This window comes from Euprymna scolopes, chromosome 37 (assembly GCF_053919585.1).
Source record: "Euprymna scolopes isolate OS-2025 chromosome 37, ASM5391958v1, whole genome shotgun sequence".
Taxonomy (NCBI): domain Eukaryota; kingdom Metazoa; phylum Mollusca; class Cephalopoda; order Sepiida; family Sepiolidae; genus Euprymna; species Euprymna scolopes.
Window position 1 is genome coordinate 58,920,462 of NC_136518.1, and position 15,022 is coordinate 58,935,483.

The window sequence follows — 15,022 nt, forward strand, 5'->3', positions numbered from 1 at the left end:
ACTTCAACATATTGACAATATCACCCAGTATATTCAATTATCGTTCACAATTATTTACAGTGACCAAAAATACTGCATTTACTATGATCAGCATTACATAAAATGCATCTCAAAGGTGTTAGAATTTCGTCATTTAATTAAAAAGTATTTTAAAGTAGATAACCATGATTTAAATAAGCATCGAGTAATTATTCAACGTTTAATTAATAATTAGAAGCCTAATTCATAAAACTCATTATGTCTGTATGTGTGTCTCTCCATATTTTCAAACTATCTCTTTCAAAACTAAAAGTCGCAGGGCGGCTCTAGGTGCCTCAACTGATTGGATTTTTTTGTGGACCGTTCTTTTATGGGTCTTAAGCTGGTTAAAAGCTTTTAAAGAGTCAAAAATGAGTTAGAATTGAAAAAAGAAAAAAAAAGTCGTTATACATTTTGTACATTCATCTTAGTTTATATATTTTTAATTTTTAATCAGTTCATATGCATGTCACGTTGGTACAGTGGTAACGTCAGTTTTGTTTTCGATTCTAGCTGATGGCACCCAAATACTTTCCTTTTGAAATCACGACTATAATAATATATACGAAATCTGGACAAATTAAAACATTTAAGCGTATTTTGCGACCGGCCAAAGCCAGGCGCCTCCGCTAGTAATTAATAAATATCAAAACCAGAAAATATGCGAATAATTAAGGATTAACTAGTTAACTTGATTGTTCGCGTGAAGAATTGTAAAGTGTGGAAAAATTGAAAACAGAAATGAGACACAATGAGGTTTGCAGTATGCTGCGAACGCAGTGTTTAATGCTTGATGTAAAAACCACAGTACTTTATCATAATGAAGTAGGTTATTTGTAAGTTATGGGAACCCAGAGGATTTCAGTTCTTACGGAGAACGTTCAGAGTATTGGCGGGGAATCCAGAGTCAGAAGCAGCCAGCGATTTGAACATATCGTTTTGTCCCACCCTTTTTTTACGGCTAAAATATTTTAAACCTAAACTAACGTTTCGTATCGTCTGCCTTTTTTCATTTTGTCGCGGCTTTCAAATCGCAAACTGTTTTTAATCATTTCCGGGACCGATTCGCGCTCAAAACTGATTCCATAAGAAAGGAGAATGCCATTCAATGAGTTGTTGTCTAAATGAATAAACTTGGACTGTCGCCACCCTGCTAAAAGACAAAAAAACTCATTTAAATAATTTTATTAATAAGCCACCGCTAATCAAGACCAAAAGCCAATGGAGGATAAGGATCTGTTCGATATTGGCTAACTTTTGCATTTGACGGAGTGTAATATGAAGAAACTTTGAAAAATTCAGCAAGGAATTCGATGAAAGTTCGATATTTGCAGCTTATGTTTTGAAAAAGGACATTTTATTAACTAGTATTTGCGGTTGTTGAACGTTGTATATAAAAAACAAACAAAAAAAAATCCCTCCAACAAAAATTCTAAAGACGATTAACGTTCTATGATTTTCCAGCAAGATTTGCTGTCGTTTGATCTTCAGTTAGAAATTAATCGATTTATAATACGGTAGAACCCCGGGATACGTTATTAAAAATTAGTAACAAAATGCAGTACAGCATATAATACACGTATATAATCTAATAACATAAATAACACCGTAATCAGGGGCTGGGAAAAAATATTTCCTATCGTAACCTGAAAAAACTGTATCCTAATGCTACCGTATCCCGGAGTAATACTGCATCTTATTCCTTTTAGCTAAAACTTAGTGTTTGCAAGATAATAGCCTAACATTAATTTATATAATATAAACAGAGTTCGTACAGATTTTCTGTGTCCATTTTCAAAGTTTTTCAAGCCTTTTTCAAACAAAAGTAAAATTTGAAAGAAAAAAAAAATGATATATATGCAGTAGAACCCCGGGATACGGTGACCATACGTTTTTTTTTTTTCAGATTACGATGTGGAATGTTTTTTCCGGACCCTGGTTGCTGTATTTGCCCCGCCTTACGGTGTTATTTATAGTGTTATTTGCTTATATACATGTGTATTATACACTGTACTATGTTTTGTTACTAATTTTTAATGTTCCACTGTAAATATTATGCTATACTCAGCTTCCTAAATTCCGCCGTAGCGCTACCGGAAGCAAATACAGAGCAAATTAGTTCTCCCACGCCTGTATCTACTGTAAATGTACTCTTTGTTACATTTTTTCGATCATTCTTTTTTTTATTTAGTAATCATTAAAAAGTTTCTCCCGTTTTATTTTAAATCAAGAATTATTAAAATTAGTTTTATTTTATTAAGAATTATTGAAAATATTTTTAAATCTTAATATTTTAGGAATATTATGCATTGGATACGTCTTTTATGTTTAAAATTTTATTTATTTATTTTGATAATTTCAAACATCATAAAATTTCAAATAAAAATTTTAATTTTGTTATTAAAAATGCAAATAAAGGCTCATTGTATTTTTATCGGTATAATTTTGTTAATTTTTAGTGTAGTCTATACTTTCAATAATGCCCTTTTCTTATATTACTTCAATTTATTTTTCTAATAACTATACTAGAAACAACTTTTTTCATGTCAATAAGTTACAATTTTATATTTGCTAAAAATATTAAAGCCAGAAAAAGAACTTTATTCGGCAGCTTAAATACTTCCACATTTCGCAGCGTAACGACGTAATTTAGTCTTTGCTTCCAAGTATTAAAAGCTTCACTTGTTTACTAGTAAATCGAAATGCATTCTGGATGATTTAATGATTAAACAAGTGAAGCATGCATGATCATAGTGAGTGCACAGTGAACAAGGCATAAAAAATGACTAAGTTCAGCATAAGTTATAACTTTTCAGAAAGTTTTTAAAAAAAAAAAACAAAAAAAAACTCAAGGCATCAATTTATTTTTAATAAGCACAGAAGTGTAAATTTTAGCCATTTTCACCGGAAAGGCACCACTAGGGGAACAAGCGGAGTTTTCTCGGAAAATCTATTCTGCTACTTTTTTTTTTTTTTTTTTTTTTACTCGTATCATGTTTAATGTTTGTGCAAAATTTCAAAAAAATCGCAAGGCGTAGTTATTGAGAAAATCGCGGACAGACGAAAGGAATAAGGTAAATTTACAGGTCCACCCTCCTTTTGTCGGGGGTGGGGCATAATTTTTTTTTTTTTATAATTAAATTATTTTTATGTTGCTGCATTTAATTCATTAAATATTGAAAAGAATTCAACATATCCGACATGTAGTTGAGAGAAAAAAAAAGCTACACGAATGTTTTATCTACACCCTATTATTTGTGTGTGTGTGTGTGTGTGTGTGTATTGATATCCATATTAAAAAACTTTTCCTATTTAAGAAAATAGAACTTTGTTATATAAGGATCATGGAATTGCATTCATCTGCAAAAGATCTAGCTAATTTGCATATTCTTTTAAATATTCATTTTAATTCTCTATTAGTTATTTCGGTTTTCATTTGGGATGATCATCTTTAGTTTACTATTACGTGTGATTATATTCATGCTGATATTCCACATGATTTGTATTTGCGTAAAAAAAGATCATAGCAAACAAACCTTTTTATATATATATATTCATGTATATTTGTTAAAAAATACCTACTGTCAGCTTTTGATCTACAGACATGAAACTTTTTAAGGTATTCGAACCCATGCGAAACTTTATATTTGGATTTTAGCCGAGGGAAAAATCTGCAAAATTGAAAATGGAATTTGCCAGGTGAAGGTCAAATGACGGCATTACGAATATGCATTTGCAACGTAAAAGCTATTCGTTCAGGTTGTAATTTTTAGCCTTGCAGCAAACAGGCCTCCATAGCTCAGGCATTAACGCAAAAGAAAGTAAATCGTAAGAAACGTTTTGGTTTCGATTCTCGGTGGTGGCGCACTTTTTTCTTTTTTTTTTTTAAACCATTGCTATATACAGAGTCCAATATAATATAAATATAAAATTTGCATTAATCACAACATATTTAAGCGTATTTTACGACCGGGCAATGTCGGGCAGCCTGCTAGTAATTATATAAATGCAAATTTGACACCGAAATTTTTTTTATAAATTTCACTAGAAGGTGATGTGTCTCCCATTCCTACTCGCTTCGGAGATTTAGCAGAGAAGCCAACAAACTATACAATGAATAAATTATACCGTATCTAACAAGTTGTGTAGCTGTCTGGCTCATTTGGGTTTCAAAGTTACAAAAAAAAAAAAAAAAAAAATGCTGCCATATTTGTTAAATGACTCGTAAAAAGGACGAATATTTGAAATTAAAAAAATGGTACTTGTATAGTTTAAGACATTCTCCGGAAAAAAAAAATAATCACTTAATTTCATCAAGTAGTTTTTGTTTTACAGCGAAAAAAAAAAAAAATTATGATACCGAGCAAAAGGTTAGATTTTTAGGAAGAAAAGCTAGTATTAAAGATGGGGAGGGAGTGTCGGCGCTTTAAATTGAGTTATCTCCTCGTGGCGTCTTTAAAAATCCAAACAAAAATTTAAAAAATTCCAAGCTGTCTGCCTTCAACGTGCTGTCATAAAAAACGCAGGTACAAAAGTAACTTAGTTGCCATGGCAACACTTATTGCATATTTGAAGTTTTTACCCTTTTTTCGTTTGTTGGCTTCTGTTACCCCCATCCTCGTTTCTCACAGAAGAGACGTTGTTAGTCTTTTTCTATTCTAGCGTTATTCTCATGGCAGATGCTCGACTGAGCTTCCTTGGTCCTCTTGTAAAACATTAGCAACAAACTTCTCTAGCCATAACAGTTGGCAACAATTACCTTGTCGCTTCTTGAAATAAACAAATTTTCGCGAGGAAAGTTTCTTTCAAAGAACTGCTCGTCTGTAGAACACTACACCGCGCGGTTGCTTCTTAGCTGATTACAACATGGTCGTTTGCAAGCCTAGTGTAAAACAAATTGTTTAGCCGTCTTCTTAAATAATCAAATTTTGTCCAATTTCCACCATAATGATCGATCATCACACCGTTGTCTTACTGTCAATATATATTAACTTTTAGGTACTCCCGCACTTATTGATCCGTGCTAAAATAAGGTTATTTACAAAACCATTCTTAACATGGGGAGGGGAGAGTGTTTTGTACCTATTCTGTACTTTAACCTTACAATTGAATAAAGGACAGCATAAAACTTTAAACTTGAAATACGATTTAAAAAAAATAGCACGGATCAGTAAGTGCATTAGCACCAACTTGAGTACTAGAAGCTGCTTATCCTGCCTTGCCAGAGTTCAAAATAGACTCCGTAGCTTAATGGGTGATGCTCTTTTCTCTTCCCTGCAACGTCTTCCCCACAGAACAGACGCTGCGAGCCTGTCTCTGCTTTATCCTTATTTCCATGGCAGGTGCTCGTGTGCCCCCCCCCTCGACAAACTGGAACTCTTCCTTTGGCCTGCTTCCCAGGTGACTACAATTTGATTGTCTTCAAGTCCAATGTAAACAAGTTCTAGATGAACCGTACCCCTATATAGTCCAACTTACAAAAATCCCAATACCTATGTTAAAAACGCTATAATCACATCGACTAATGTATACAGATTAATCCTTATCCTCGAGTAGCCTCCGGGCCTTGATAAGTTGCGATTCCTTTGTATAAAAAAAAAAGGAACATCTGAACCTTGATAAGTGACTCTTTAGCAAACAAAATGCCCAAAGTTTGCAACCTATGGTACGTGTACAGAATTTAAACAGAACTTTTTATTTTTATTTTTTAAACCCTAACCTAACTCGACCTATAATTAAGCTTTAGATTTAATTCACCTGTCCGGCAAAAGTCGATTTGGTTTGGTTCAATTTCTGTACGAGCACCTAACTTTAAAAATAGAGTACATGTTAAACGCTCGAAACCCTTGGCCATCCCTAAGCGTAGACAGTAAGACACATTTACAATGGAGGGTGGGGGGGAGGAATAGTTTATATTAAAGACATGCGTAATTACTTCAACGAACATGGAAAGTTAATACTTATGTTTATTGGTCAGTATTTCGATGAGTGACCATGTGGGAACATAAGGTGTTCAAATAAAGTACACAAATTAAAAAGGCCCTGGTGCCGGAAACCGATTACAAATCGGCAAATGGACGCTTGTGCATTGCTGCCACGAGATTTTTTTTTTTTTTTTCAGTTTGAAGAGCGCACACGAGGGGAAAATAACCAGAAGAATCGAAAATCTAAAATGCCAACAATAAACACGAAATAAAACATTAATAATCTGAATATTTAAAATAGAATTAAAATAGTTTTGTAAATTTATACGTTCTTCCAACCTTAAACCTTTAAAATGGCGATTTAATAAAATTGTTTTACGGTTGTTTTAAAAAATGGGTGCTAGTGCAGAGAGTGACCCGCGCTATTTTTAAATCGTATTTCCAAGTTTAATTAAAGTTTTTTTTTTTTTTTTTATTCAATTGTAAGGTTGAAGTATACAATAGGCACAAAACACCCTCCCCATGTTAAGAATGTCTTTAAATAAATACTGTTATTCTTTACGTCCGGGCGTCTGCACTAGTACCTAAAAAATGCAACGGAAATTTAAATTTCGTTCCGTTTTAATGTTTAATAAAAAAGGAAAGATCTTTTTCTTATAAAAAGATAATTTAACAAAAACGTAATTTAATTTTTAAAGGAAAAAAAAATCAAGTGGGTATATTTATTTATTTATTTTTATTTTACATGAGTTCAACACCGTTTACATTGGAAATGTTGACTTTATAGATTTTCGGATATGCTTAGAACGAATAAAACCCCCAACCTCCATGTAAATAACGACTTTAGGAATAGACATCCTCAACATGTCGAATGTGAACGGCGAGTTAGATTAATATTAAAAAAAGGAACAAAATTTTAATTTCCGTTCCATTTTTAAAACAGCCGTAAAACTCAGCATTCTACGCAAGTTTTACAGGCGACTTTTAAGGTTTTCGGGTTTGCTGAAAACGAATATCACATTCAAATTTGGGGCAGACAAGTAGACTTGCGATGTCAATATATATATTTTTTCTAAATGTATCAATAAATGTCAGTAGCAGCCGCCATTCTTAACATGACACGCACTCGTATTAGTACTTTTCAGTTGAGAAAAACATGGCCTCCGGTAACAATGGATTACATTGGATAAGTCTTGATATCCAGAAAACTACTAATCTGTCTTAAATTTACATGTGGCATTCGTTTTCAGCATACCCGAAAACGAATAAAAAAAATCGTCAATTTATCCGTGAATGATGAGGCGTAAAGAAATATTTTTAGATACCAATTTTTTACGCAAATTAAATGAATGCTTTCAAACGGTATAATTTATAAATAGTTATTGACAGTCATTAATAAAATGAGTGCTATTTTTTTTAGAAAGTTTTTGTATTGAACTTAAAATTAACATTCTAACGACAATAGAAGTTTTGAGTTTGTATTACTGTACACAGATTCGAAAAAGTTGTCAAAAAACAAATGATATCAAAAGGCAAGATAAGTTACTTTTCTACCAAACTGGATATAATTTTGGTGTTTTTATTCAATGTAACACGTTTATTCAGTTCGAAAAGCATGCAGTGTTTACCGATGTATTGGAAAATTCAAAATGGCGCCCGACTCTTTAACACGGTAAGTTCGGGAAAAGGTGTTATAAATAATAAACTCGACAAAATACTGCTAGAATATCGCTAAATATATGTTACCGTGACATAAGTTGACATATTCGGTGGCTTTTTAATAGTATTTAATCTAGTTTATTATTTATAACACCTTTTCCCAAACTTACCGTGTAAAAGAGAGTCGGGCGCCATTTTGAATTTTCCAATACATCGGTAAACATTGCATGTTTTTCGAGCTGAATAAACATGTTACATTGAATAAAAATAAAATATATCCAGTTTGGTAGAAAAGTAACTTATCTTGCCTTTGATGACATTTATTTATTATATATTTGTTTTTTGACAACTTTTTCGAATCTATGTGTAAAGCAATACAAACCCGAAGTTTTCATGCGTGTTGAGCTACAAAATAAATGGAAGTTGTCAAATGGGACTTAAAATTTATAGTTTTGAACAGGCATTATTGATATGCGTAGGACTTGAACTTTTGAATTTTCAATTTTCGTAAAAATGGAAATAAAAAAACTCCTTAATGCTTCCCCTGATCTTAATTCGTATGCAAAATATGGTAAACACATTTAAATTAAATTCATAAATTTGAAATTTAAATATAAAATGTAGGTACTAATGCACTTACTGATCCGCGCTATTTTTTTTTTTTTTTTTTAATCGTATTTCCAAGATTAAAGTTTTTTTTTTTCAATTGTAATGCAGAGAGTGTTCCGTGCTGAAATAACGTTATTTAAAAAGCCATTCTTAACATGGGAGGGGAGGGTGTTTTATACCTATTCTGTACTTTAACCTTACAATTGAATTAAAAAACAAACTTTAATTAAACGTGGAAATACAATTTTAAAAAATAGCGCGGATCACTCTCTGCATTAGCACTTTAAAGTACAGAAAATGTACGAAACACCCTCCCCATGTTAAGAATGGCTTTTTAAATAACGTTATTTCAGCATCAATAAGTGCATGAGTACCGCCAAGTTCCAGTTTTGTAACAATTTAATTCAATTAATAAATTTAATGACCAAACAATACCGCAATAACTCCGTTATATCATTACATTATTAACCGAACCAAAATGTTATAAAACCATAACCAATTTAGTTAATATACTACAATGGCAACCATCTTGAAAGCTAAAAACTTCGGTTTTATTTTACTTTAAGGCCCGTCTTACGTTCGTATTGAAATTTTTTTTTCGAGATTTCAGCGTACTTTAAAAGAATGATAACCGTTTCCATCGCAGTTTAACCTTATGCATGGGATTAACCCTGGAACTATTTTCCGCCATTTTACAGCCTTCGTTTATGCTACGCGCAAGCGAGCGATAGTATAAACGAAGGCTGTTAAATGTGCACTCGCGTACCAAATTGCCTTTCAGAGCGTAATCTTTGGCTTAAATTTAAAACTAAATGAAAAGTATTTTTCCAGATGTAAATGTAATTCTATATGGTAACAATGGTGATCATTTTTGTACGCGCAAGCGTGCGTATATTTGACGCGCTCGCGCGCCAAAAATATGTACGCGCTTGTGCATACAGAAATGGTCACCATTGATAACAGAACTACATTGCTTAATATCTGGAAAAATACTTGTTTGCGACAAAAATATGCGCGTGCTTTCGCGTATAGAAATGGTCACCACTGATAACATAAGGAATTACACGTATCTGTATAGAGATTTGCTTTTCAATTTCGTGTTTTTATTGAAAGATGAAAGCAGAAAGAAAAACCTTTTATTCAATAAAACAAAAATATTTCCACATTAGGTGGCCAGAAAATGGGTGCTTAGCGTAAGTTAAATTTACAAGAAAAGTGATCACCCACTTCTAGAAACTTTCTTCATATCATGGAATTTCCCTACCACGGAAACAGATTCGTTTTTAGCACACCAAAAATCTACAAAAAATATTTTTCTATACAAACCGGAAACGGGCTTTGAAGTAAAATTTTACCAAAACAATGTAACCAAAGGAGTTTTTAATTTTTATTGGAATTGGATATGCTTTTCAACATTGGATACTTATGCAAAATACTGACCGGGCTTTCTTTTTTATATATAGGTTTTCAAGTTAAATTTGAGTTGTCAGGTATCTTGTTTATTAAAATGTTAGGTGAAAGTATAGTTACAAAACGTTCTCCCCCCCTCCGTGTTAAGAATGAGTTTCTAAATACTAACGCTATTATTTAACCACAGGTCGTAATCTGTATAAGTACCCCGCATCACACTAAAGATATTAGTTCTGTTTTGTTCTTCACAATACGGATGCATGTGAACACGCACATAATTTAAATAAGGGATGTTTAACTCCCTACTTAGTAGATATATTCCTAGATAGTATTCCCTTACGCCCAAGTGGCAATATGCCTTGTTGATGTGGGGGGGGGCTGAATAAAGTATCTATGTATATATAGAAGAAGTTAAGATAAAACGTAAAGTTTTATTAGGAAGTTTATTACATTATCAAGTCAAGTGTTACAGAAAGAATAAAGGAGAAACCTTATGCCATGGCATTTTGAAGCTAAATGCTTCTCGTCAGAAGGAGAAAAAAAACCCCGGTATTATACAAATATAAAAGGTAAACAGAAACACCTACTTTGAAAACATTCAGATTAGAATTGGTAAAAAAAAAAAAAAAAAAAAAATGTTGGGGAATATTATGGGGATAAAAATGAGAATACAAAAACAAAGACTAAAAAATATTTTAAATATTAGAAAATAAAATTTGCACCTCTTAACAGGGAAGAGCTATTTTTTATCCAGATAGGTTTGCCTTGCCATTGAAAAAATATTTTTCAGTTTAATTTATTACTAATATATATATATATATATATATATGGTGCTAATGCAATTAATGATCCGCGCTATTTTTTTAAAATAGTATTTTTAAGTTTAAAGTTTGGTGAGGTCTTTAATTATATTGTGAAGCTAAGTACAGAATAGCTACAAAACACCCTCCCCTCCCCATGTTAAGAATGGCTTTTTAAATAACATTACAGCACGGATCAATAAGTGCACTAGTACCATATATATTAGTTTGAGAGCACAAAACTACACACACACATAATATGCCCTCAGGCTTAGAGTAGGGTTCCATTTAGTCGCAAGAAACATTCCACCCAGGGATTATCTCTTGTAAAACAGGAGGGTGGGTGCCGGTCCCTGGAGTCACTTCTGCTGTATAATGCAGACGGGAACATTACAATTTTTGCGCCCCACCTCACCCACCATGTTACCTCCTTTTGGGGAGGGAAGTTGGATTCGCTGATGTTAAGTGGACCTCGAGGTCACACCCTGTTTTAGGAGAAACAAGGGTAAATAAAATACGGCTAGATTTTTGCCCGTAAAGCTTAATTCGAGGTAGAAATTTCATTCTATTATCCCTCAGATCAAAGTCTTGGAAATTATTACCGAATTTCGAAGGGTAACCGTATAGTTATCAGCAGCCATCATCCACCGGCATTTGTTTACTTTTTTGACCCTTCGAGGCCAGAAAGTAATTTGTAGTTTTTGAAACTAATAGCCTGAACTAATGTTTACAGCTACATAAAAAAAAGTACTTATGCACTTATTGAACCGTGCTGAACTATTTAGAAAGCCATTCTTAACATGGGGAGAGGTGGTTGTTTTTTTGTAACTATTCAGTACTTTCACTTGATTTAAAAGATATCGGATACTTGAAAATACTATTTAAAAATAGCGCGGCTCAATAAGTGCACGCACGAGCAGCATAAAAAAAAAAAAAAAATTTTTAGGCCCCGAAATCAAGAGCCCCTGTTAAAGAAAAGAGGGTACTCATGCAGAGAGTGCTCTGTGCTGAAATAACGTTATTTAAAAAGCCATTCTTAACATAGGGAGGGGAGGTGTTTTGTACCTATTATTACAACTGAATAATAAACAACTTAAATTAAACGTGGAAATACGATTAAAAAAAAAAAATTTAAAAAAGCGCGGATCACTCTCTGCATTAGCACCGAAAAGAGTTAGGACATTAATACGCAACGGACAATGGGTTTAGTTACTTTTGACGGATAAACCTTAAACCCAAGACGCTTTTGCTTTATAATTGGAAGGGGTTATTTCGATACGAATAACCATACAAGGGCATAAGATATTTTTTTCTTTTCTTGAGAAAGAGGGAGGGAGAGAAAGAGAGGGAGAATAATAAAAAAAAAGAAATTTGTTGTGTACTTACAGTAAGTGGTGCTTTCGTCATAGATGTAGTAAGTCCAATAAAATAATTTGTATTTAGTAATAATACCGATGTAAAAATCCCCCAAAAGGGGTAATGTAAATAACTCCTAATCATTCTCCGACCCTGTGGAAATGGTAAATTTTCGAAGAAGAATAATAAGAAGAAGGAGAGCTGAGCGAATGCGACTCTCAAGCCCGCTTCCTCTCAACTGAGGAGGGTTTGGATTTCGTTAAAAGAGCACACAGAGAAAAAAGAAAAGAAAAAAATCGTAGGAGGTTCTCTCTCTCTCTCTCTCTCTTTCTCTCTCTCTCTCTCTCTCTCTTTCTTTCCACTTCATGGTTGTTGGTAGCAAGAAAAAAAAGTAAATATATAAAAAATAAAAAAATAAAAATAAATATACACAAATAATTAAAAAACAAAAAAAGAAAACAAAAGTAAAAACAAAGCCCAAATAAATATAATCCATTGCCTGGTACAGTCCCTCGCGCTTATATCAGAACGGAGTACAATTCTGCTTGGTCCTAGAAGGCCATCTTCCCGCGCATTACCTCCTCTTCCGGAAGAGGGAGTTTGTTTATTGTTGGCCGCCTAGGGTGGCTTCACCATGGAATACCAGCATGACCCCAATTATATTTAATTAAATTCTGCATCCATTCAAAGTGACTCCCTTTTTAGGGAAAAGCTGGTCCTCCCACTCCAGTCATCATCACGTTAAATTGATCTCGCATCTATCTTTGCAGCAGTGAGAGGAAGGTTCAAAGCTTATAAAACAAAACAAATACTTGATACGCTTCCTAAACGATACTTTAGAAAAAGAACAAAAAAAAAAAAAACTTACAATTTTTATAATGTTACCTATAACAAACTTTCAAAATAACAATAAATTCTCTAAATCAAAAATAAATAACACACACACACACACGCACACACACACATGTGTATATATAAACATTTTATTAATTTTCTTTGGATAATAAAATACTGCCATCTTTAAAAAAACAAAACAAAAAAAAAGACAAACAAACAAACAAAAAAGAAAAAGAAAAAGAAAAAGAAAAACGCTAAAACAATTGAAAGTTTTACATTTATTTGTTTTACGGCATATCATCATATTTTTTTTTTAAATTGCGCACAAAGAAGAAAGGATTAAAGTGCCCCCCTCCCATTATTTTTAGTATTCTTAGTTTGCAAAGGCCCTCACAGCGTAAGGGAGATGATATATATATATATATATATATATATATATATATATATATATATATATATATATATATATATATATATATATACAGAAAAGAAAACATTCTCGGGGCTCGAAAGAGGGACATATTTTTATAGGCATTTTGTAGAATCTACGATTGCGCTGAGGGAGATAACTCCATTTTATTAAGAGATTCGTTCATGTTTTCATACGAGAATTTGGGACGCTGAAATAACGTATAAAGTTTCGCTGTTTTCTTTCTTTATTTCACCACCACTCTCTATCCCTTTATATATATATATATATATATATATATATATATATATATATATATATATATATATATATATATATATATATATATATATAAACAGAATAGCATCAGTACTGTCCGTTTCAAGTCTAGTGAAAGTTTGAAACTGTTGTTCTGATCTTCTGTAATACACATTTGCATGAATATTATGCTTCTATTTGTTTTATTTTTGATTAATAATCGAGCACTCTGCCGAGGTTTCCTTTCACTTATCTTACACACACACACGCGTGCGCGCGCACACACGCGCACGCGCGTGTGATAAATTGACTCTCAGGAGGTCGCACGGACCTTAAACTGTACGTCAGTGTAGGCCAAACAACTCACGAAAATATATCTGCTCTACTATTTCAACATCGAACAGTTTAGGGTCGAAGTACCTAATCATAAGTCTCAATCATAAGTCTAAATCATAAGTCTAAATCATAAGTCTCGATCATAAGTCTAAAGTTGTGTAAAAAGTATACGTAAAAACAGAGAGAAAAAAAGGACGAATATGGAGGAGGGATGATAAATTGCAACACATGTATCGTTGCTTTTTGAGTCATTTCTTTCTTCGTCTCCTCCTTTCGACATACCACTACCATCTTTAACTACGACTACTTACTGCTACCCCTTACTCCCCCACCCCCGTCGCCGCCGTCGAGTAAAACTCCCCCTCCCCCATCCCCACCTTTATTAAGTCCACACTTACACTTTACTCTCGACGGTACAGCACGGATTGATATCGTCGCTGCGACTGAAACCACAACGAAAAAGTTAAAGTTTCTTAAACAACAAAAGTTTCTAACGGAGTTTCTGTGATTGGCCCGGTGTCCGCCAAGCGAGCGCACTTTCTTCACAAATCAAAGGGTTGGGCGGGATCAGTTGTATCGCGTCTGATCGATCAATCAATCTCCGCCGACCTCGCCAACGATTTTCGAATACATGCCCCCCTATGCTTATGCCGCATAATACGATATAAGTCACGTTGACAGACCGGTTCCCGTTTCATCAACGAAGTTAAGCAACGTTGAGCCTGGTCAGTACTAAAATGGGTGACCATTTGGGAATTTCAACTGCTCTCCGCTTATCTCGGCATTGCTCCCAGTCGTCCACTTCTCATTGCCACTGGATTCTTGCAGTGCAGATCCAGGAAAGTTGTGACTTGTGAATGAGCAACCCTTGCCTCACAATTACACGTGCAACTACCCTTACAGGGGGTGTCCATTGTCTCTTGTGTGGTGACGAGCGAAGAAGCGGGGAAGGAGAATTTTGGAATCGTCAAACACTAACACCGTCACAATAAAGCAAATACTTAGCGAAATAAAGTACTACTGTCTATTTTATCACTATCTTCATTAAGTTGCGCATGTTTATGTATTTGTATATGCAATCCCCCCCTAAACTAATTAACTGATCATTATGAATTTTTGAAACACAGCTGCTTGACGAAAGGAGTTCAGATTCGGGCTATGTTTAGTTTTATATAGTTTTATGCAAATAGAAAGAAATGTGTGTGTGAGGGGGGGGGGGGCTTTTGTCAAGATTCATATATCTCTGATTTTGTAAAATTTTAACAGTGGCCATTAGCCATTGGCGAGCCTTTGCTTGTTGTTTATGTCATGACACGTCATGGATGCAATAGATGGTTATCAAATGACGTTCACTTCCGTACAATTTTTGATATTGAAACATAAATAAGAATGTTCGTAAACTGTTT

At 33.6% G+C, this 15,022-nt stretch overlaps 1 protein-coding gene across 1 annotated transcript in view; it reads right to left on the reverse strand.

Moving 5' to 3' along the window:
- Positions 1–12,034, reverse strand: part of LOC145261202 (uncharacterized) — a 751,089-nt gene extending 739,055 nt beyond the window's left edge. The window contains exon 1 of the mRNA XM_080119542.1: positions 11,807–12,034. Coding sequence (XP_079975668.1) covers positions 11,807–11,920 — 114 coding nt within the window. The 5' untranslated portion in view covers positions 11,921–12,034. The remainder of the gene's footprint in view (positions 1–11,806) is intronic.
- Positions 12,035–15,022: the final 2,988 nt, after the last annotated feature.